This window comes from Loxodonta africana, chromosome 21, assembly GCF_030014295.1.
Source record: "Loxodonta africana isolate mLoxAfr1 chromosome 21, mLoxAfr1.hap2, whole genome shotgun sequence".
NCBI classification, from domain to species: domain Eukaryota; kingdom Metazoa; phylum Chordata; class Mammalia; order Proboscidea; family Elephantidae; genus Loxodonta; species Loxodonta africana.
This window is the reverse complement of record NC_087362.1, coordinates 45,365,527-45,389,101: the sequence shown is the minus strand read 5'-3', so window position 1 is coordinate 45,389,101 and position 23,575 is coordinate 45,365,527. Positions and strand designations below refer to the sequence as shown.

The following is a 23,575-nucleotide window of genomic DNA, read 5'->3' as shown; positions in this document are numbered from 1 at the left end:
ATGATAACAACACAGTCCAGAGGAGCTGCCTCTTTGACTCGCATCACTGTATTTCCTACAGAGATGTGCTCCCTCTTCAGTGGCCTTTCTGGGCTGAGGTCTCTGGCATGTGGAGAGGCAGGAAGAGTTCCTTGTGAAAGATGCTGACCGCATTTCTGCAGAGACAGCCTTCCTCATCTGCTGTAAAGGTCATGTGGCTTCAGCTGCTGATACTAATGAGTCGTTTAAGAACTCCACTGCATCCCTAAGCCCAAGAGAGAGAACCCTCTCTAGTACCGCAGATTCCAACAGACATGCTATATCTTCCAAAAGCCCTCTTTGACTGCTCTGGCTTCCAGCGAGCTCTCGTTTTTGGTCTTTTTGTACTAGAATTTACTAATCTGCTGAGTAATAGTATTGCTGATATATTTGTAATTTGTGGATTTAAAAAAAAATCTAATTTTCCCCAGTGAGATTATAATTTTCTGGGGGGTAGGGACAGACTCTTTTGAAATGTCTGTTATAGATTCTGGTATACACAGGACAGGAAAGAATCAGGCAGCATATTAATTGAAATAATTACTATTTGGCAGGTACTGGGCTAGAAAAAAAAAGCATATTGAAAATTGGAAGGTCTAGATTTGAGTCTAGTCTCTGCTGTATGAAAGTGTGATAAATCATTTAATTTGTCTGAGCCTCTGTTTTCTCCTTTCTAAAATAGGGATGATAATGTTTGCTCTAAAGAGAGCCGATAGTTATTGAGCTCTTTCTATTCACCAACCACTGTTCTAAGTGCTTTAAATGTATCAGCTCATCATTACACCAGCTTAAAGATGTTGATGTTATTATTAACCCCATTTTACAGATAAGAATGTTGTCGTTGTTAGGTGCTGTCGAGTCAGCTCCGACTCATAGCGACCCTATGCACAACAGAACGAAACACTGCCTGGTCCTGTGCCATCCTCACAATCGTTGTTATGCTTAAGCTCATTGTTGCACCCACTGTGTCAATCCACCTCATTGAGGGTCTTCCTCTTTTCCACTGACCCTGTACTCTGCCAAGCATGATGTCCTTCTCCAGGGACTGATCCCTCCTGACAACATGTCCAAAGTACGTAAGATGCAGTCATGCCATCCCTGCTTCTAAGGTACATTCTGGTTGTACTTCTTCCAAGACAGATTTGTTTGTACTTTTGGCAGTCCATGGTATATTCAATGTTCTTCGCCAATGCCACAATTCAAAGGAGTCAGTTCTTCTTCGGTCTTACTTGTCCATCTTTCACGTGCATATGATGCAATTGAAAATACCATGGCTTGGGTCAGGCGCACCTTAGTCTTCAAGGACTTTGCTTTTCAACACTTTAAAGAGGTCCTTTGCAGCAGATTTACTCAATGATTTGATTTCTTGACTGCTGCTTCCATGGGTGTTGATTGTGCATCCAAGTAAAATGAAATCCTTGACAACTTCAGTCTTTTCTCCGTTTATCGTGATATTGCTCATTGGTCCAGTTGTGAAGAAAAAATTCAAGCCTCGAGTTGCAATAGTGAAGGATTCTATGGGGAAAATATTAAATGACGCAGGAAGCATCAAAAGAAGATGGAGGAAATACACAGAGTCACTATGCCAGAAAGAATTAGTCGATGTTCAAACATTTCAAGAAGTAGCATATGATCAGGAACCGATGGTACTGGAGGAAGAAATCCAAGCTGCTCTGAAGGCATTGGCGAAAAACAAGGCTCCAGGAATTGACAGAGTATCAGTTGAGATGTTTCAACAAACAGATGCAGCGCTGGAGGTGCTCACTCGTCAATGCCAAGAAATATGGAAGACAGCTTCCTGGCCAACTGACTGGAAGAGATCCATATTTATGCATATTTCCAAGAAAGGTGATCCAACCAAATGCAGAAATTATAGAATAATATCAGTAATATCACATGCAAACAAATTTTGCTGAAGATCATTCAAAAATGGCTGCAGCAGTATATCGACAGGGAACTGCCAGAAATTCAGGCTGGTTTCGGAAGAGGATGTGGAACCAGGGATATCATTGCTGATGTCAAATGGATCCTGGCTGAAAGCAGACAATAACAGAAGGATGTTTACCTGTGTTTTTATTGACTATGCAAAGGCATTTGACTGTGTGGATCATAACAAATTATGGATAACATTGCAAAGAACGGGAATTCCAGAACACTTAATTGTGCTCATGAGGAACCTTTACATAGATCAAGAGGCAGTTGTTCCTACAGAACAAGGGGATACTGCATGGTTTAAAGTCAGGAAAGGTGTGTGTCAGGATCGTATCCTTTCACCATACCTATTTAATCTGTATGCTGAGCAAATAGGCTGAGAAGCTGGACTATTTGAAGAAGAACGGGGCATCAGGATTGGAGGAAGACTCATTAACAGATGAGAAAGAGGCTCATGAAAGTTCGGAGATGTTAAATAACTTTCTGCAGGTCACACAAGGATGAGTGGAAGGACAAGGTTTTAAGCCCAGGCAGGCTATCGCTAGAAACCCATTCTCTTAACCACTATGCAATAGCGCCCATGTGTTTTACAAGCCCATGGTGGGTGAAGAGCAAATGAGTCAATGTATATGAAAATAGTTTTGTAAACTGTAAGACAGCATACGTTTGTGCTATTGTCACTTGTAGTTGTTGTTGTCCTGTGTGGTTGAGTCGATCCCAACTCACAGCAACCCTATGGGACAGAGTAGAACTGCCCCATAGGGTTTCCAAGGAGTGACTGTTGGATTCAAACCGCCAACCTTTTGGTTAGCAGCTAAGCTTTTTTAAGCACTGTGCCACCTCTCTAAATCTATTTTGGAACAAGGCAAGCCATAACCCGTAGATATTGAATGTCTTGCTCAGAGCAGGAAGTTACTTAAACCGAACTAGGACTGGAACCCAAGTGGTTTGACTCCTGGCCAATGCTTTTTCAGTTGTTGTTATTTGTTAAATTGAAGCACGTAAGTTATCAATAAAAAACAAAATCATAGAAACAATGATGTTTTCTCCCAGCCATTCTCTATTCCTAGAAGTTTGTTAAATCTTCTTAGGCTGTTGGTGTTTTAAAAACAAAAATTATCTTTAGCATTTGGATCTGAAAAACTTCATTATCTTAAGAATTTTTTTCAAAGTGTAAAAGTCTGTTTTTTTCCCCAACTATAAAAGTACAGTATGCTTGATGCAACACAAAAACCAAAACCAAAAACAGCAAAAAAAAAAAAAAAAATTGTAAAGAAGTGAAAATCATCTATAACCCCACCACCCCAAAATAGCTATTTTTGTGTTGTAGTTTTATCCTTCAAATTTCTTTCTATGCATATGTAGTTTTTACAAGCTCATTTTATAATACTTTTTTGTAATATTATTTAAAAAAATTTGCCATACGGTGATAAAGATAGAGCTATAGTTGTTTTCACTGGCAACATAATATTCCATTTTATGGAAGTTCTGTAATTTATTTATCTGGGATTAGGGATTATATTTGAGAAGATGAGAAATAAACCTTTCCAGACTTTAATCACTGCCCAGGGAAACCAAAGATCCTGGGATAATGAAGACCCTTTATATACTGGGCCAATTGCTTTTAATTTTCAGTTGTATGAAGGAGGGGTTTGGTAATTATAAATATTGTGAAATACAAGTTAAAAAAAAAAACAAACAAGCTTGGAGTGGTCTCCATTTTGTAATGTCTGCAATTTTCTCTCTAATGGTCTGCCATTTGGCCTGGTGGAATAAAGCACCCTCCTTCTTGAATAGCTATACCTCAGAGAAACCCAGGTATGGCATCATATGGTATTCCTGCAGAAGAGGGTGCTGAATTCCAAAAGCATTCCACTCCCTAAACTATTTGCTTTGGGTCAAATCCACCGTGAGAAAGGCAGAGATAGACACAAAGACGGGGGGGGGGGGGGGGAGAGAGACAGAGACAGAGAAAGAGACAGAGAGATAGAGAGAGAGAGACAGAGAGAGACTGTGTGTGTGTAGGTGGGGCGGGGCGGGGGGGCGGGGAGGACGACGAGAGGTTACTGTTTCCCAATTTGCAGGGTAGGACCACTGGAGGGGCAGTGGTTAAGCGTTGGGCTGCTAACCAAAAGGTCGAATCCACCAGCCTCCCCTTGGAAACTCTATGGGGCAGTTCTACTCTGTCCTATAGGGTTGCTATGAGTCGGAATCGACTCGATGGCAAAGGGTTTTTGGTTTTTTGGTAGCAGGACTACAGCGGCATAGGGGAGAAAGGAGGGGCAGATCCTTTGGTAAGTCAGTGTCTGAATTTCAGTTTCCTTATTTATACAACTAAGTTACTTACACTTACCCAGCCTGACTCAGGCGGTTGTCGGGAGGGTCAAAATACATATGCATATGAAGGTGCTTCGTTAACAATGTGATAGCGATATTTAATAATAGTAAAAGATGATTACTATTATTACTATTTCAGCCACCTTGCATGATCCGGTAGTTTAAGGACAAAATTGTACAGATGGGCTACCCCGTTCATCTTTTGCAGTGTTTTGAACCCCCTGAAAATGATTGCCTAAGGGAGAAAAAAAAAAAAAAAATACAAACTCTTTCCAATGACACTCAGGTCCTAAACTCAATGCTTGTGATTAGTTCGGTTCACTGGTGCATCCAGCCGGGTGCTGTGCTTTATTCACTTTGGGGGGCACTTTATCTCCAATCTAACCGAAGAGTTTTAGTCTAGGTAGGTCACCTTTTCTTTAAATAGGACAAGATATCATGACACTGTTTATGTTCACATGGAAAATATTCTTGGTCAGGTGTTAGTAATTATTTATCAAGCCAGGAACTGTCTGGTTGGGCTTCCTATGGTTCAGGTTATTAGTTCATGAAGACATACACAGAAAGCCCAGTCTGGAAAGGTTTTATCACTAGCCTAATCCTTTTTTTTTTTTTACATAAGAGGGAAGTGAGGCCCACAGAGTTTAAATGACTTGTCCAATGCAGGGGTTGAATGACGGTACTGTGTCCTCCTTTAACTCTTCATGCAGAGGTGATCTGAAAGAGCTTGGGATTTCAGTGGATTATGATTTGGCTCGGGGTTCTCCACCCCTTACCTGCCTCTCCTTTCTCACTTCCTCTGCTACTTTACCTAGCCCCGCCCCCTTCAGGTGCCATTAGCCCAACCCGTTCCCTCCCCTCCTCCCCCCACAAAGCGGAACCAATGTTCGTCAGCTCCGGGGTTGACCGGATCCCTCTTGTTCAGACTCATCGCAGCGGTGACTCGGCAGCAGCGTCTCGCGTCATCAGTGACAGCCCCGAACCTTGCTACGCTTCGCGTCGCTCGGCCAGGGGCAGTCGCTTCCTCCGTGGCAAATAGTCCTCGGCGACGTCTAGATTCTTGGATAATAGCAGAAGAGAGGCGCAAAAGGTTGCAGTTAGAGGGTGCGGAATCGATAAGGAGAGGAGGATAGGAACCCGAAGTTTATGCAATAGTGTGTGAAGTTAGTTAAAACTCCGTCCCTCCTAAGGATCCCTCCGCCTGCGGTAGCGGTGGTGAGGCGAGGGAGCCGCCATTTTGGATGTTCGGTTCCTGCTGCCACTGCTGCCGCCGCCCCCGGAGCTGCTGGTTTCATTCGAGGTTTCGGGCCGGTGAGTGTCACTCTCGGCGCCGAGAGTATATTGCTTCTATTGCCTAGCGGCTGCTGCGAGCCCTCGACCGGAAGCTTCCTGATAAGCCCAGGGGTCCGGTTCTAGTCTGTGGGGGGTGAGAACAGAGGACAGAGGCTGGGCCAGGAGGGGCCCGGACCCCAAGGGCTGCTCTGACTTCTTGAGGGCCGCCCCTGAGGCATCGGACCCGGTGGCTCTGCGCGCGGCGGCACTTTGGCTTTGGCGTTCCCGGATCGGTGCGGGCCTCCATGAACCCGTTGACTTTCGTAGTCTGCGGTCCTCCTTTGAGGACTCCATTCAGGGAGCCTGGGGTTTAGCGGGGCGGGCTCCACCCCCGCGTGTCTTCACAGAGCCACGTATCAGCGTTCTTGTATCTGTACCCGGGTCAGGTGTCTCACAGAACTCTCCTCAGCGTATTCAAATGTTCAGTTAATCGCTGTCTGTCCCTCCAGTGCCGTCCTCCCTGAACCGGACATCGACCTCGCCTTCCTCTAACCTTTCGACCGTCTTTTTCAATTCTCCGTTTTATGTTTTTTTTTTTTTCAAACTAAACTGCGCGTATACCGATTACCCTTCACTCAAAGTCTTGGTCTTGAGGACGTCAGTTTTTAATAATTCTCCCGATCTTTCTGACTGCCTGAAAAAGTTGGGACGGTTGGTTGAGCTCTGTTAGGGCTGGCTGTAGAAGATCCATCAAAGCACCAGCTCAAAGTGTACTTCAGTAGTAAATGTTTATAAAGCAAATTAAATGGCTTTGTGTGTGTGTAGGGGGTGTCAAATATTTTCTTTTTGGTGGATTACCCTCTTTTGCTGAGCACTTAGCTTTTTGGTGCTTATTGACATTTGTACATTTTTCTTGGTGTTAACGTATACCTGGGAATGGAAAGCTGCCTATGAAGAAAAATAGTAATCTGATGTAGTTAGGAAGGAGAGTAACTTTTTTGGCTGCTGTAGGGATTAGTCAACAGAAGGGAGGAGTGAATGAAGATTTCTTAGTAATTTTAACTTTTAGGTGTATTGTGTAGAAATGATCTCTCTCACTGACTCTAGAAATGGTTCATTGACTTCTTTTTCCTCTCTGTTGTAAAAAAAAAAAAAAAACTGGTCAATTAGAAAATACTCGTATTGACTTTGTGTGTTGGGTTTTTAACATTAACTTAAGCTCTTCTCAGTATACACCTTAGCTTTTGTTTTGAAAAATACAGACCTTCCAGATAAGTGTAATTTCACTACTTTTACTCTGCATCTAAAATATGTTTGCAGGGTAGCATGCGTGAATAAAAGCATTTCATAGCAATTCACTGATTATTTCTTACATTTCAAGTTAGGTGAGTCTGATTCAATCACCCCTATTTCACATCTCAGCTTAGGTTTTTATATCTGTAAAATAACTTATTTGAGATCACAGTCTAGTAACTGTTGAAATTTTAATTTATAACTTGAATTGAGTCACATTTTTTAATATCTAATATTTATATGTATTCACCACTATTTCACGTCTCAGCTTGGGTTTTCACATTTTTAAAAGAGATTACTTATCTAAGATCACAGTCTGGTGACTGCTGAAATTTGAATTTATAACTTGAACTGAATCAAAATATTTTTAGTACCTCTAATATATGTATTTAATACCTCTATAAGTGGAGCCTTGGTGGTGGAGCCTTGGTGGTGCAGTGGTTAAGAGCTTGGCTGCTAACCGGAAGTCAGCAGTTCCAGTCCACCAGCCACTCCTTGGAAACCCTGTGGGGCAGTTCTACTCTGTCTTTTAGGGTCACTATGAGTCGGAATCGACTCAGTGGCAATGAGTTTTTTAATGTGTAAGTGCATTATTCTTGCCAAGTTATTGAAATGAGATTATAGATGAACTGTGTTTACATAACGCCTCAGTAGAATACTGAATGTTTTCATTGTAAAGACTCACTGGTCTTGTTAACTTATTTGTTTTAAGGGAATTTTTCAAAAATGTATTAGTTACTACTAGATATCAGTGAGTTATTAGTGTTCGCGTAGTTTACTCTAAAGCTATGGAGTTTCATGGTTAAAGGAACTGTCAAACACTGAACACCTATGGAATGCTCACTCCTTCACTAAGTGTCCCTTACAGATTCTTCTAAAATGTTCTGAGTTACACTTTTAAAGCAAAATATTGCAGGAGCTGTCAGGTGTTATTTAACTCCATTCGTTTCGTGGTATAATGTACTGGTAGGTATTTAAACGTTATTCATTCTTTGGGGATTTGCATTCAATTGAAGAAAGTGTTCTTTTGCCTTGGAAATTTTTAAGGACTGTTTAGTGCACCACTGATTGATCAGCATATAGTTGAATATCACTTTGTCCAAGGCTGTTGGGATTACACTCGAAATTAACATTAATGTTTAGGAAACCTCAGTTCATTTTCTTTTGGGAACAGTTTCTTGTTCTTTTGATTTTTTTCACTGAAGTTCTAGGTTTGGTGGCAAATTTTAGAGTGAAACTAAAGTACAGAATTTGCCAGCAATGCCTGGGTTATAATATTTCAGTATTTAAAAAGTCTTGACAATGAATGATATATTTAAGAAAAAAGTTTTTTATGACTTATAAAAACTCTTTATACAAAATTTTAAATGTTGAACGGTCATTTTCCAAAACCATTAAGACTATTTTTAATTAAAAAAGTTGAATTGAGAAACTGCATACCAAAACAGATTTTTGAGATGCTTAATCCCCTTTTTGCATTGGATGAGGATTATCAAATTTTGTGTATACAATAGGACTTAATATCAAAGTTTATAAACTCTCAGATTTAGCTTTAGAAAATCTAATAAAACTATTACCTGTCTTCAAACTGCACCAACTGGTTTAACTGTTTTTGGTGCTTTAATTTAATCTTTCTTTGCTTTATGAATTGTTTTCAATTATTGATTTTGACTTTTTTTCATGTTGCTTTTATTCACTTTCTTTCACGTAGTATAGGATCATATTTAACGTAGCAAGCAAGCGATTTTAAAATGAAGAGAACATACATTTATATAACTTCCTGTATTATCTTGGCTATAGGTTTTGAAAATCATGTTTGTCAGAATGTATTAGAATTTTTCGAGTTGCCTTTTTGTTGTAGGAAATTTGATTTCTCTGAAGGCAGGGAAGAGAAAGGGAAAAAGGTGTAATTTCTACCTTGAAAATACATGTAAGGTTTTTTTCTTTATTGAAGGAGTAACACAAAACAACCTGGCATAAGTTCTGGTTGCTAGAATAATCTCCCGTCAAAAGGTTTGAAGGGTCCAGAAGTGAAAATACCTACACTTGCCAAACTTGTTGAGTTGCAGTAACTGAAACTTTGGTATAAAAGGGCAAGGTTTGTGATAATATGATTAAATTGAGAAGTGCCTTTTTCGCTAGGTACTGGGAAGTTTTGCCTTTTTTAAGCCTAATTGGATCATTGGAGAGGTAAAGATAATAAGTTATAAACATCATCAATGAAAAATTAAATAGGCTTGGAAGAAAAAAATCTTAGTTTTTTAAAAGATGGGGAAAATATATGTGACCTTTGTACTTTTTGAGTAAGTAAAGACATTTTAAAGGCAAGTGGTTTTTAATCCTGCTTTCTCCTTTTTTACAGTACGAAAGTCACAGTGTAACCTGATGTCCAGTTGCTTTGCTAACTTCAACTCACTGTGTCTGGTTCTATGTGTGTTATACTGAGATTCCCAGGCTTTTCATCTTGTCTGTCTTTAAGTTAATGTTTTGGATTCTTGGAAATAACAAACAAGAGAAAGATATGAACTTAGGAACTGTGAAATAACTTTTAGTATTCCCCTTCTTAAAAGCCTTTGGGTTAAAGTTAAGACTTACAGAAGAAATAGATGTACAATATTTGGCTATAAGAGCCAGCTTTTATAAATGATTGAACAGCAGTTGTACAGCTCAAAATTTAAGGAATTCCATTAGTGTTTCTACAGCTTAATTTAGTGATGCTATTTACTAAACTTCACTATTGGAAAATTGTTCAGTACCAAGCTGAAGAAAAAGGGAGGGAAGTTAATTCTTATATTACTTTTTTTGGTTCACTTTCTATTTTTTGAAAAATTTGAAAGCATCAAATTTTAAAAGTATGGTGAAAATATTAGTTTGAGATGGCTAGTTGGGAAAACTACCAGAGTTAATAGAATCTTTGTAGATACTAGTCTTTTGGTATGATTATTGAAGGAAAAAACCTTATTGTAAACAAGAAAAGAGGCTAGTTTTCTGATAGAACACAAAAACATCAGAAAACATTTTTGATGTATTAAGTGTGTATTTGTCTCTAGCAGTGAGGGCACGGACGCTGTATTTTCTTTAGAAAACTTCCATGATGAAAGCTTAAATAGTGTTGGCTTTTTAAAAAAGTAGAACAAGGAAGTAGCTTACACTTTGATTTTACTAGCCTTTGTTTGTATTGTTTTTATTTATGCACACTGAACTTTTTGCTGTTCCTTGACTACTCCATGTTCTTTACTTTCACATTGTACAGGTTCCACCTAAACCTGGAATGCTTTTCTCTCCCTTTCACCTGGTAAACTTATTTTTCCTTCATGTGTACCCCGAGGCAAAGGGGTGTAGCACCTTTTTTTTTTTTTAGTACTTGTTAAATTGTCTGTTTTTTCTTGAGCAGTCTAAAGGGGAAAAATTATCTCATTTCTTATGATATCTCTAGTACATAGCAAAGGAACCCTGGTGGTGCAGTGGTTAAGCAGTCAGCTGCTAACCGAAAGGTAAGCGGTTCGAGCTCACCAGCTGCTCCTAGGGGAAAGATGTGGCAGTATACTTCCATAAAGATTACAGCCCTGGAAACCCTATGGGGCAGTTCTCCTCTGTCCTGTGGGGTCACTGTGAGTCACAGTTGACTTGACAGCAATGGATTTTTTTATTACATAGCACGGTACCTGGCTATTGGTACTCACTCAGCAGAATAGATAATATGAATGAAAATAATGTGGAGAAATTGTTCAGATACTCAGGCATGCTATAATTGGTCAATCGTAGAGTCAAAAATCATTTGGGGTCCTGACTAAGTTATGGGAATCTATTATAGTCATTTACTTGTGGCTGGTAGAGTTGATGTCAGTGAAGTTTATTTTCAGGTTTAAAAAACATACAAAACCTTGTCTCCAAATCTTTGAAGATATTATTTAGTTGTTCGGTCCAAAACCTGAGATGATCCTTATCTCTTTGTGATTTACTCAAGCTCTTATGCAGAAATTTTAAGTGACAACCAAGAAATCTGGCTCTTTCTCATTTGCATATTCCTCTAATTCATTGAGCATCTTCTCATGTGCTAATTGGCTGTTTGTAAATCTTTGGTGAACTATCTGTTAAGTCCTTTGCCCTTTTTTTTTCCCCCAGTCCACTTGCCAGAATTTATTTGTAATTCCAAAATCAGTACTGTATAACACTTCAGTGGTTATTTGTGCAACAGTGAATATTTGAGTCCCCTATAGCCTGTGTTCCTGTCCGAGTTTCAGCAAGGTAGCACTCTGCCTTCATGTTTCATCTCCCACTGTAAACAACTGTCCTTTTTCCAGTCTATTTAGTGCCACATTTATCTCATTTTTGTGCTTTTTGTGGGTGACTTTCCTGTTTAAAATGGTGCCCAAGCATATTGCTGAAGTGCTATCTCGAGTTCCTAAGTGTGGCTTATGGAGATAAGCTTCCTTCAGGTATGAGTTATAGTGCTGTTTGCTGTGAGTTCAATGTTAAGGAATCAACAAGATATATTAAATGTCTTTAAACAGAAACACATATAATACAAGGTCATGTATTGATTGGTTGATTAAAATGTGGCCAGATGCTCACAGGAACCTAACCCTGTATTTCCAGTAAAGCACTCGTTCAGTATTCACTAGTGTTCTCAGTGACTTCAGAACATAACTACTAAGAATCAGCTGCAATTTGTCCATTTTTCCTTTGCCTATTTTTTTGATTGGGTTGTTCATCTTTTTGTTGTTGAATTGTAGAAGTTGTTTATATATTCTGGATATAAACCTTTATTAGTATATGATTCCTAAACATTTTCTCCCATTCTGTAGGTTGTCTCTTTACTTTGTTGATACAGTCCTTTGATGCAGAAATTTTTAATTTTGATGAAGTCCAATGTATCTGTTTTATTTTTTGTTGCTTATACCTTTGATGTCATATCTAAGAATCCATTGTTGCAAACTAGGTCTCGAAGCTTTACTCCTTTGTTTTTTTTAACAGTTTTATGATTTTAAGTTGTTGGTACATTTTGAGTTAATTTTCATGTATGATGTGAGGTACAGGTTCAGCTCCATTCTTTTGCCTGTGAAAATCCATTTATCGAAGAGACTTATTTTATTTTGAAGGGACTTATAACCCTTGTTGAAAATCAGTTGACCTTAGATGTATAGGTTTATTTCTGGACTCCCAATTCTGTTCTATTGGTCTGTATGTCGGTTGTTATACCAGTACAAGACTGTTTTGATTACTGAAGCTTTATAGTACGTTTTGAAATTGGGAAGTGTGAGTCCTCCTACTTAGTTCTTATTTTTCAAGATTGCTGTGGCTATTCAGGGCCTCTTAAAATTCCGTATAAATTTGAGGATTAGCTTTTCCATTTTTGCAAAGAAGCCTGTTGGAATTTTGGTAGAGATTGCATTGAATCTTCATCGCTTTCGGTAGTATTAACGTCATAACAATATTAAGCCTTCCAATCCATGAACATGAAATGTCCTTCCACTTATTTAAGTCTTTATTTCTTTCAGCAATGTTTTATAGTTTTCAATGTGCAAATCTTTCACCTCCCTGGTAAAATTTTTTCTTAGGTATTTTATTCTTTTAAATGCTGTTGTAAATGGAATTCTTTTTTTTTTTTTTTTTTTTTTGAAGTTTCTTTTTCAGATTGCTTATTCCTGGTATGTAGAAACCCAACTGATTTGTCTTGACCTTGTACCCTACCACTTTATTGAATTCGTTTAGTATTAGCTTAGTAGCTTTCTTGTGGATTCTTTGGGATTTTCTGTATATAGGATAATGTGATTTGCAAAAAAGGATAGTTTTACTTCTTCCTTCTTAATTTGGATACTTTTTATTTTTCTTGCCTAATTCCTCAGACTAGGACTTCTACTGCAGTATTGAATAGAGTAGTGAGAGTGGGCATCCTTGTCTTGTTTCTGACCTTAAGGGGAAAGCTCTCAGTCTTCCCCATTGAGTATGAAGTTCCAGTCCAGTCGCCATCAAGTCATTTCCAACTCATGGCAATCTCATGTACATCAGTATGGGTTTTTAATAAATGCCTTTTATCAGATCGAGGAATTTTCCTTCTATTCCTACTTGAGTGTTTTTATCATGAAAAGGTGTTGGTTTTTATGAAGTGCTTTTTCTGCTTCAATCAGAATGATCGTGTGGTTTGCCTTTGTTCTATTAATGTGGTATGTTATTTTGATTTTCTAATGTTGAACTCTGGTATATAATTCTTTATGCTAAGGAAACCAATAGTAAGTAGTCTTTTTCCTGATGAAAATGTGTTGGTAATGGTTTGTTACTGCCTCTCCCCTCATGTTTGGATAATCTACTTTTACAGTGCTGAGTTTTTTTTTTTTTTTAATCTTTCTTTTAAATTTACAAAATAACCACTTCATTTTAATAAGTGAAGAAGTCTAAAGAGATACGCGATCAAAAGGGCAACATTTGCCCAAAAGCAAACATGAGAAGGCAGGAAAGGGTAAAAAGTCAGGATGAAAGGAAATGGACAGAAATGGGGAGAGTGCTGACACATTGTGGGGAATGAAACCAATGTCATGGAACATTTTGTGTACATACTGTCGAATGGGAAGCTAATTTGTTCTGTGAATTTTTTTCTAATGCACAATAATAAAAAAAAAATCTAAAAACAAACTTTAAAAAAAAGTTATTTATTTCCGTCAACACCTTCCCTTAATTACTCCCCAGCCATTATACCAGCTTATGAGTATCCTTCCATATTTCTCTCCTGCTTAATCACGTATGTTAGTTGCCATCGACTTACGGTGACCCCATGTGCAACAGAACAAAATGTTGCTTGATCCAGTGCCATCCTCATGATTGTTAGTGTGCTCAAGTTCCCATTGTTGCTGCCACGGTATGTTTTGAGGGCCTTCCAACCCAGGGATCGCTATGAGTCGGAATCGACTTGATAGCAGTAGGTTTGGGGTTTTTTTTTCCCCCAACCTAGGGGACTCATCTTCCAGCACTATATTGGACAGTATTCTGCTGTGATCCATAGGGTTTTCATTGGCTGATTTTTGGAAGTAGATCTCCAGGCCTTTCTTCCTAGTCTGCTGTAGTCTGGAAGCTCTGTTGAAACTTGTCCACCATGGGTGAGCCTGCTGGCATTTGAATTACTAGTGGCATATCTTCCAGCGTCATAGCAAAACAGACTGACAGATGGGTGGTAGAGTCAAGTATATACTAACAAATCTGCATATATAAAAAAAAAATTATGAAAGAGGAATTGTACTGTTTATATTACTTTGTAACAAACTTTTCTTAACATATCATGGTCAGTAAATATTATTTTAATCTTGTTCTTTTAAACAGCGTTGTTATATCTCATGGAGCTCTGATGGTGTAGTGGTTAAGAGCTCAGCTGCTAACCAAAAGGTCAGCAGTTCAAATCCACCAGCTGCTCCTTGGAAACCCTATGGGGCAGTTCTACTCTGTCCTATAGGGTTGCTATGAATCGAAACCAACTCGATGGCACTTAACAACAGCAACAATTATATCTCATAGTATGGGTATGCCGTAATTTATTTAGCTATTTTTCTGTGGGCAGTTAGGTTATTTCTAGATTTTGCCACTACGAACGGTGTTACCGTAAATATTCTTGTACATGTAACCGTATTTTCTGATGCTTTTACTTCTATAGACTAGAGTCTCCAAGTTAGAATTTCTGAGTTAACAGAAAAGTATATTTTAAATGTCAATAGATTATTGCCAGATTACTCTTTAAAAAGGTTGCGATAATTTCCATCCCTACTAGCAATGGGTTCTCTGTATCATCACTTCACTAGATGTAAATGTAGTTTTTACTGATCTGCTAGGTGATAAATGGCCTCTCAATTTTGCCTTAATTTTAATTTCCCTGACTATTATTTGTGCTAGCTTCTCTTGATATGTTTTTTGGCCGTTTGGATTTCCTTTACTGAGAATCATGTCCTTAGTCTCTTTTTTTTTTTTTAATTTGTCTTTTTGTTATCTTGCAGGGCCACCTTATGGGATATTAATTTTTTAAAAATTTTCCTTTAGCATTCTTTTTTTATTGTACTTTAGATGAAGCTTTACAGAGCAAAGAAGTTTCTCATTAAACAGAGCACGTATTGTTTTGTGACATTGATTGCCAACCATATGGCATGTCAACACTCTTCGCTTCTTGACCTTGGGTTCCTCTTTACCTGTCCTGTCCTGCCTTTTGGTCCTTGACACTGGGCTGGTATGCCCATTTAATCTTGTTTTGTTTTATGGGCCTGTCTAATGTTCGGCTGAAGGGTGAACTTCAGGAGTGACTTCATTACTGAGCCATAAGGGTGTCCAGGGGCCACATTCTCGGGCTTTCTCCAGTGTCTGTCAGACCAGTAAGTATGGTCTTTTTTTTTTTTTTTTTGGTTAGGATTTTGTTCCACATTTTTCTCTAGCGGAACCGTCTATTGTGATCCATGTCAGAGCAGTGGGATATTAATTTTTCGTCATATGGCAATGTGTTTTTCTTGTCTCTCATTTTTCTTTTGACCTTATTTATGATACCTTTATATCAGAAACATTTCTAAGTAGTCATATATGTCCATCTTTTCCTCTGTTGCTTCTGAATCCTTAGAAAAATCTCTTCTGCACCACGATGATACAAATATTCTCTGAAATTTTTTTTAATATTGTGGTTTTTAAAAATTAAATGCTAATATATTTATTCAACTTTTATATAATGAGGTCGGGAGTCTTAATACGGTTTTCCTTTGCATAGAGAGCCAGTTATGCCAGGACTAAACAAACCATCCTTTTTACAGTGAATTGTCATACGTTAAATTCTCCTGTATATTTCTGGATGTTCTGTTTTCCTTTATCATTATTTTACTATTTTAAATATAAATAGCTTTGTAGAAAATGACTGTCTATTAAGAAATGCTCCCCTCAGCCACAGAAACCAGAGACTACATCAGCCTGAGACCAGAACTGGATGGTGGCCGGCTACAACCGATGACTGCCCCGACAGAGAACACAACAGAGAACCCCTGAGGGAGCAGGAGAGCGGTGGGATGTAGACCTGAAATTCTTGTAAAAAGACCAGACTTAATGGTCTCCCTGAGACTAGAAGGACCCCAGATGTCATGGTCCCCAGACCTTCTGTTAGCCCAAGACAGGAAGCATTCCCAAAGCCAACTCTTCATAAAGGGATTGGACTGGACTGTGGGATAGAAGATGTTACTGGTGAAGAGTGAGCTTCTTGGATCAGGTAGACACACGAGACTATTTGGGCAGCTCCTGTCCGGAGAAGAGATGAGAGGTATAGGGGGTCAGAAGCTGGCCGAATGGACACGAAAATAGAGAGTGGAGAGAAGGAGTGTACTGTCTCGTTGGGGGAGAGCAAGTAGGAGTATATAGCAAGGTGTATATAAGTTTTTGTATGAGAGACTGAATTGATTGGTAAACTTTCACTTAAGCACAATAAAAATTAAAAAAAAAAACTCACTGTAATTTTCATTTTCTTAACTATCTTTGTTAAATTTTATTTTGCTGTTGAGAATATACGCAGCAAAACATACACCAATTCAACAGTTTCTACATGTACAATTCAGTGACATTGATTACATTCTTCAAGTTGTGCAGCCATTCTCACCCTCTTCTGAGTTGTTCCTCTCCATTTACATAAACTCACAGCTCCCTAAGATTCCAGTCTAATCTTTTGAATTGCTGTTGTCTATTTGGTTATACAGATAGTTCTTAAAAGAGCATGATGCTCAAGGCAGACATTTTTTACTAGGTAAGCTAAACTTATTGTTTGGTTTTAAGAAGACTTCAGCGGATATTTTTGCTTTAAGGTTTAAAGATTATCTCAGGGTAGTAGTTTCAGAGGTCATCCCCCTCAATGGCTTCAGAAAGTCTGCAGTCCATAGAGTTTGAAACTCTGCTCTGCATTTTCCCCCTTTTGATTAGGATTCTTCTGTGGAATCTTTGATCAAAATGTTCAGTAGTGTTAGCTGGGCACCATCCAGTTCTTGTGGTCACATGACAAGGAAGGCAGTTGTTCGTGGAGGCAACTAGCTACCCATTCCATTCATTTTCTTCTTCCATTCTGTAGGGTCTCTGTGAGTGGGAATCATTTCAGTGGCAAGGGGTTTGGTGGTTTCGGTGTTCCTGACCCCCCTCCTGCCTGTGTTGCTCCAGGTGAATAGAGACCAACTGTTGTGCCTTGGATGGTTGCTTGTAAGCATTTAAGACCCCAGGCACTATACAGTGAACTAGCAGGTAGAAAAGAAGCACTAAACACATTATTAGGCCAGTTAACTGGGATGTTCCATGAAACCATGACCCTAAACCTCCAAACCAAGGAACCAGATCCCATGAGGTATTTGGCTGTACACAAGCAGCCTCAGCAGCTGCTGTTCTTTTTTGTCGTTGTTGTAAATACGTCTGTTACACGACTTTTGCTAATTCAGCTTTTTACAGGTGTACAACTTATTGATAACACTTACAATATGGTAATCAACTGTGCAACCCTACCCTTAATCAGTATGATTTTTACATCACCGTACACAGAAACTCAGTACTGCATAAGCAGTAAGCCCCCTTTTTCTTCTTTTCCCCATCCCTGGTAACCATTAATAACTTTTGACTTCTATATACTTGCCTTTTACTGTCTTTATGTAAGTGAGGTCATACAATATTTGTCCTTTTGTGATTGACTTATTTCACTCAGCATAATGTCTTCATTTTTATCTATTTTATACATTATTTTTATATCTGTATGGATTGAAAATACTTTTGTCAAGTTCAAAAAGCCTCAAAAAAGCCTATTGGGATTTTGCTTGGAATTGTACTATATTCATATGTTAATTTCGAGGGACTGACCAATTTTTTCTTATTGTGAGTTTCCATTTGTTCAGGTTTTGTTTTGGGTTCTACAAAAAGATTACAAGTTTTTTCATGTAGTTCCTGTATGTTTCTTGCTAAATTTATTCCCAGGTATTTTATAGTTTTGGTGTGGTTTTCAATAGGACTTTTCCCCTCCATTTCTAACTAGTTAATGTCAGAAGCATAGGTTTAAAATGAATATTATACTGTCTTCAATTTACTATGATTCCTTCTCATTTACTACAATTCCCTCTCTTCCCTCTTCTCATTTCCTTTTACCTATATTCACTTTTGACATTTGGTATCTGTAACTAACAACTTAGATTCATGTCATCCTTTAGAAAAATGCCCTTAGTTAAGTGTGACTCTGTCCTTTAGAGAGATGACATCTCAATAAGTTTGAAAATTTTCAGTTATGCTTTATTTGTCTGGTCTTGTGGTTTTTGTTAATTTGTTTAAATTTTCAAAGAAAATTTTATTATTAAAGTTATACACGTTTATTACTTGAAAGATGTCAGAAAATATACGGAAGTTATAAAGTCATCTATATTCACACCATTTATGGATAACTTTCTTGAACATTTATTATACCCATTGAGGCATGTCTTTAGAAAGCTAAAATTTTGTTTTGAGAATTTTGTGACATACCCTGGTGGTGCAGTGGTCAAGACCTCAGGCTGCTATCCAAAAGGAAACCCTATGGGGCAGTCTCGACAGCAATGGGTTAGAATGTTTTTTTAACAGTAATATTAGGGTGGGAAGAATGAAGAAATTATTTTTGTTTTATTAGTGTTAAATTAGACGGTCTATTTTTTATTTATCTATCATTGTGTTTTGGCCTTTTCATCATTACTATTTATTTATTTTTTAACCGTTACCGAAGATGAAGTACATTTATCCACAATCCATCTACCTCAACAAATCAAACTTAATTTTCTGGTACCTTCCCATCCTTGTTCTAACTATTTGTGAGGTCCCTAGGTGGCGCAAACTGATTTGTGGTTTTACTAACCTAAAAGTAGGCACTTCGAACCTACCCACCCACCCAGCGGTGTACTTTCTGTAATTTGTTTTAAAAAACACTGTTTAAAAAAAAAAAAAAGAACGGAACACTTTATTTTGGTAATGTGTATGAGCCATCCAGAAAAACAAACCCACTCCCATTGAGTCGATTCCGACTCATAGCTACCCTATAGGACAGAGTAGAACTGCCCCATAGAGTTTCCAAGGAGTGCTTGGTGGATTCGAACTGCGGACCTTTTGGTTAACAGCCGTAGCTCTTAACCACTACGCCACCAGGGTTTCTGTATAAGCCATACCAAACCTAAAACCAGATGGGTTGATTCTGACTCATAGTGACCCTGGAGGGTTTCCAAGGTTGTAATCTTTATGAAAACAGACTACCGCATCTTTGTCCTTCAAAGTGACTGGTGGATTCAAACCGGCAACCTTTTTGTTAGCAGTGGTACACTTAACTGCTGTGCCACCAGGGCTCCTCTATAAGCCATAAAGAATATAGAACATTTTAGTCGTTGAGTAAAACCTTTGAAATACAAACTAAACTGTTAGATATAAAAGGAGGAATTGACAGAAACACAGTCATAGTGGCATACTTTTAACATACTTTCTTAGTCTTTGATGGTTTGTCATTAGTTGCTGTCAAGTCGATTCAGATTCATGGAGACTCCATGTATGCAGAAACATATAGAACTGTTCCATAGGGTTTTCAAGGCTGTGACCTTTTTGAAGTAGATTGGCAGGCCTGTCTTCTGAGGTGTCTCTTGGTGGGTTTGAACTGCCAACCTTTTGACTAGTAGTTGAGCACTTAACCGTTCTCACCACCCAGGGGTACTTTGATGGGTAAGGTAGTGAAATTAAGGGTAAGGGGTAACTGAACTACATAATTTTTAGAAGTTGGTTATTCTATAGATATAATTTTGTATCTTTTTTTCTCCTTCAGCATTAAATGTTAAATGCTGATCTTATTTTACACATTTCTTGATGAATTAGAGTCCTATTATAAAACTAATTATGGTACTATTTGTAATTTATTGATGTTCTTAAGACCTTAGGAGGAGTTGAGTGCTTTTTGCTAGCACACTAAGTAGCCTCAGACTACTGTGCCTTTTGAATGCTTGTTTCCTCTCTACATAAGTTTTGTTTGTGATTCTGTTTTTGTTTCTTACCTCATTGGCAGGTAACATTTTTGAAAGCAGTGTCCTTGCCTAAAACAGTTTCCATCTCATGTCCCCATCCTCATCTCCTCTCTCTCCTTTATTTTCCTAATTTATAGCTGCTCTTCTGGAACAGGCTGAATAAGAACCTCTCTTTGGAGTAAAGTAGACATTTTAGTTTATGGGTATGATGATCTCTATATTGGCTGCTCAAGATCACACAAATGTGTTTTTTGATTCTCAGGTGTGTTCTGTATAACTGAATCACTACTATACATTATATGTATGCTTTAAAAATAAAGAGTTATTATTATTTATGATAGGCATTTAAGCTGTTGCGTTTTAAGGAATCTCATGGTTTTTGAGTATTTTGAAAAACAAGCAAAAGCAAAAAAAAAAAAGAATCTCAACATTGTGATAAAAGTAGGTTATGTTTTCTAGATTATATAGTTCACAACATTTATTACATTGATGTATTTAAATTTATTAATTTTTATTGTGCTTTAAGTGAAAGTTTACAAATCAAGTCAGTCTCTCATACAAAAATTTATACGTACCTTGCTATATACTCCTAATTCCTCTCCCCCTGATGAGACTGCACTCATTCCCTCCGCTCTCTTTTCTAGTCCATTTGGCCAGCTTCTGCCCCCTCCGCCCTCACATCTCCCCTCCAGACAGGAGATGCCAACATAGTCTCTTTTGTCTGCTTGATCCAAGAAGCTCACTCTTCACCAGTATCATTTTCTATTGCATTGTCCAGTCCAATCCCTATCTGAAAAGTTGGCTTTGGTAATGGTTCCTGTCTTGGGCTACAAAAGGTCTGGGGACCATGACAACTGGGGTCTTTCTAGCCTCAGACCATTAAGTCTGGTCTTTTTACAATTAAATTTATTTTTTAATATGAAATATTTCAGAAATAAAAAATGTAGAGAACAATAATAAATATCCACTTACCCATTGCCTAGTCTGAGAAATAAAAGATTTATGTAGCTGAAACTGTCTGTCCTTGACATATTCCCTTTCCTCCCAGATGTGCGTGTGTGTTGGATTTGATCTTTATCTTTCCCATGCATGTCTTTACTCTCTTACTACATTTTTGTATCCCTTCAGAATTATGTTCTTTCACAGGTTTTAAACTTTTATGAATATTAATACTGCGTATCTTTCTGCAACTTGTTTTTGTTCAAAATAAGCTATGCAAGGATATTTTATATAGCCAATACAATGACCAACATTTATTCAGTGCTTACTATGTGCCAGGCACTGTGCTAAGAATTTTACATGTGTTCTCATTTAATTCTCATAACAACCCTTTGAGGTAGGTACTTTCTCCCCATTTTACAGATGAGAAAACTGAAGCTCTGAGAGGTTAAGTCATTTACTCAAGGACTCACAGCTACTAAGTGGTGGAGCTGGGATTCAAATCCAGGTAATTTTATTCTAGGGTCGTCATTTTGAACTCTATGTCCACATCCCTTATCTCAATTCTGGAATCCAAAAAACTCTGAAAACTAGGAGTTTTTGATAACTCTTTTGATACTAAAATTTGACCTATGTCAAATCTACATACGTGAGATTGTAGTATTTATTTCTTTCACTTGGTGTGTTGCTGCAGAAATATTGTTTGATAATGGAGGTGCTGCCCTAGACACGGTGGGCAAATTATGACAATTATATGTACTGTATTGTTTTCTCAAATTAAAAAAGTTCTGGAATTTTTTTAGTCTGTACTAAAGGTTTTGGAGAGAGATTGTGAACTTGTACTATGCTACAGAGCTCTTTCTGTATGGGATTTTGGAGTAGTTGGACTGATTCAGAAAGCACTTAATTTCACAAAAGAAAAGTTCTAAATATGTTGATTTACTTTTGCCATGTCAAAATTTGGCTTATCATAAATAAAATTTTCTGTCCTGTCACTGATCAACAGTGTCTTCTGCTTTTTATTATATGGCTGGAGTTGTAAAAAAATTTGTTCCCCTCACTAGACTCTTGGGTTCTTTTTAGCGTAAAAGAAGGAGTCCTGGTGGCAGTTCAGTCCTGCCCGGCTGCTTCATGGGCAAAAGACCAGATGATCTGCTTCTATAAAGATTGCAGCCAAGAAAACCCTGTGGGGCAGTTCTACTCTGTCACATGGGGTCACTATAAGTTGGAATTGACTTGATGGCACATAGCAACAAGTATAAGGGACCATGTCCTTGCCAATCCCCAGCACCTATTGCCTGGCATAGAGAAGGTTCAGCAAACAGTTGGCACATTTTGGTCTAACATGTTTCCCAAATACTTATGTCATCAGTGGGATAGTGTGCTTAATTGAATTAAACAAGGAGGACAAAGGAGAGGAGGTGCAGGCAACTGAGTTCTGATTCCTTTTATTTTTAAAACATTCTCCTTTCCCACTTTGAAGTGGATGCTTATGTTGATGTCAGTTATGGTATTGTATTCTCTAGTTTCTTAAATGTTTGGTATTTTATAACTATAGACTAATGAACCCTGAACTGTTAGACTATTTTTTTCATGTTCTTCATTAAAGACCTTGATCTTGCTGCTTTCTGAATTCAAGAGTTTCAAACTTAATGGCTGTATTTCAGTTAAATATAGTATATATGTTTGCTCCTTATTGAAGTTTGGTTTAGTTAATTTTTCCTTGTACCAATATGCTTGACAATATGGACCTACGAAGGGAGTACATTTCAGTATATAAAGAATGCTGCTTTTAACATTAACAGACTGAAAATAGAATGATATATAACATGATCATCAAATATTTCTCCTCAGATTTTTAGAGCTGATTCTATGCCCATATTTCTTAGTTGATGGAACGCAGAGGCTTAGAGAAGTCAGATGGCTTGCCCTACTACTGATGCTTGGCTGACAATAAAAAAAATAAAAATTATTTATTAATTTATTTTTTATACTGGCTGATTATTAGGGTGTTTCTTTTGTTGCTTTGGCTCTAGATTTTAAAAAGATCTATTCTTTCCTGTAATGGAATTTCTATACTTTCATGATTTGTAGAAACCAAGGAATATTCAATGTTTTTGCAGGAGTATGTACTTGAAAGACTTAAGAACTTCGATTTATCCTTTCATTTTTGACTTGCCATTCAAAACATTCCTTCAAAATATGAAACCATAATCTCCAAGACTGATTAATGGAAGAAAACTTGGTGAGGAGGCATGGAGGGTGGTGCTGGCTTAGTGGCCCCGGTTCCGAACCCCAATAATTTTTCCTTCTTCTTGTAGTTCTTTTAATTTTGCTATTAGTTCCTGTGGTGTGCTGCCCTCTTTTCAGTACTTGGACCAAACTGTGTATTTTAGTTTCCTATTGTTGTCTTTTGCAGAGTTGGAAATGGGCTGAAATTTTCAGAATAGACTTTCTTACATACTAAGGGGAGAAATAAAGAGAAGTACAAGCTCCTGAAGCTTTTGTCATTGTTCCACTGCCTATACTTAAAGTATTACCTCCTTTTCAGAAGTTCAGAAGGGACATAGTTTAACAGAGGAAGCTTCTTGGGACCTGCCTTGTTTGGAGGGCACCATCTTTCAACCCACCATTTTGAAACTCCTTTCTAAACATTTGACCATTTATGGTTCAGCTCAACATAGCCCTTTCTACACCCCCACCTGCTCCCCACTCCCACCCAAAGTAGATCCTATGCCTGTGTTACTGGCACAGAAAGTGGTTTCACCTTCCAGGTGAGACCCACCTTC

General features: G+C 38.0%; 1 protein-coding gene across 3 annotated transcripts in view; it reads left to right on the top strand.

Moving 5' to 3' along the window:
• The first annotated feature begins 5,239 nt into the window (after positions 1–5,239).
• AP1G1 (adaptor related protein complex 1 subunit gamma 1) overlaps positions 5,240–23,575 on the top strand; it is a 72,032-nt gene continuing 53,696 nt past the window's right edge. The window contains exons 1-3 of one of the 3 annotated variants that reach the window (XM_064273810.1): positions 5,240–5,598; positions 21,210–21,294; positions 22,910–23,031. In XM_064273810.1, the coding sequence (XP_064129880.1) occupies positions 23,017–23,031 (15 nt within the window). In that variant the 5' untranslated portion in view covers positions 5,240–5,598; positions 21,210–21,294; positions 22,910–23,016. The remainder of the gene's footprint in view (positions 5,599–21,209; positions 21,295–22,909; positions 23,032–23,575) is intronic. The other 2 variants (XM_064273812.1, XM_064273811.1) reach the window with 2 other exon arrangements.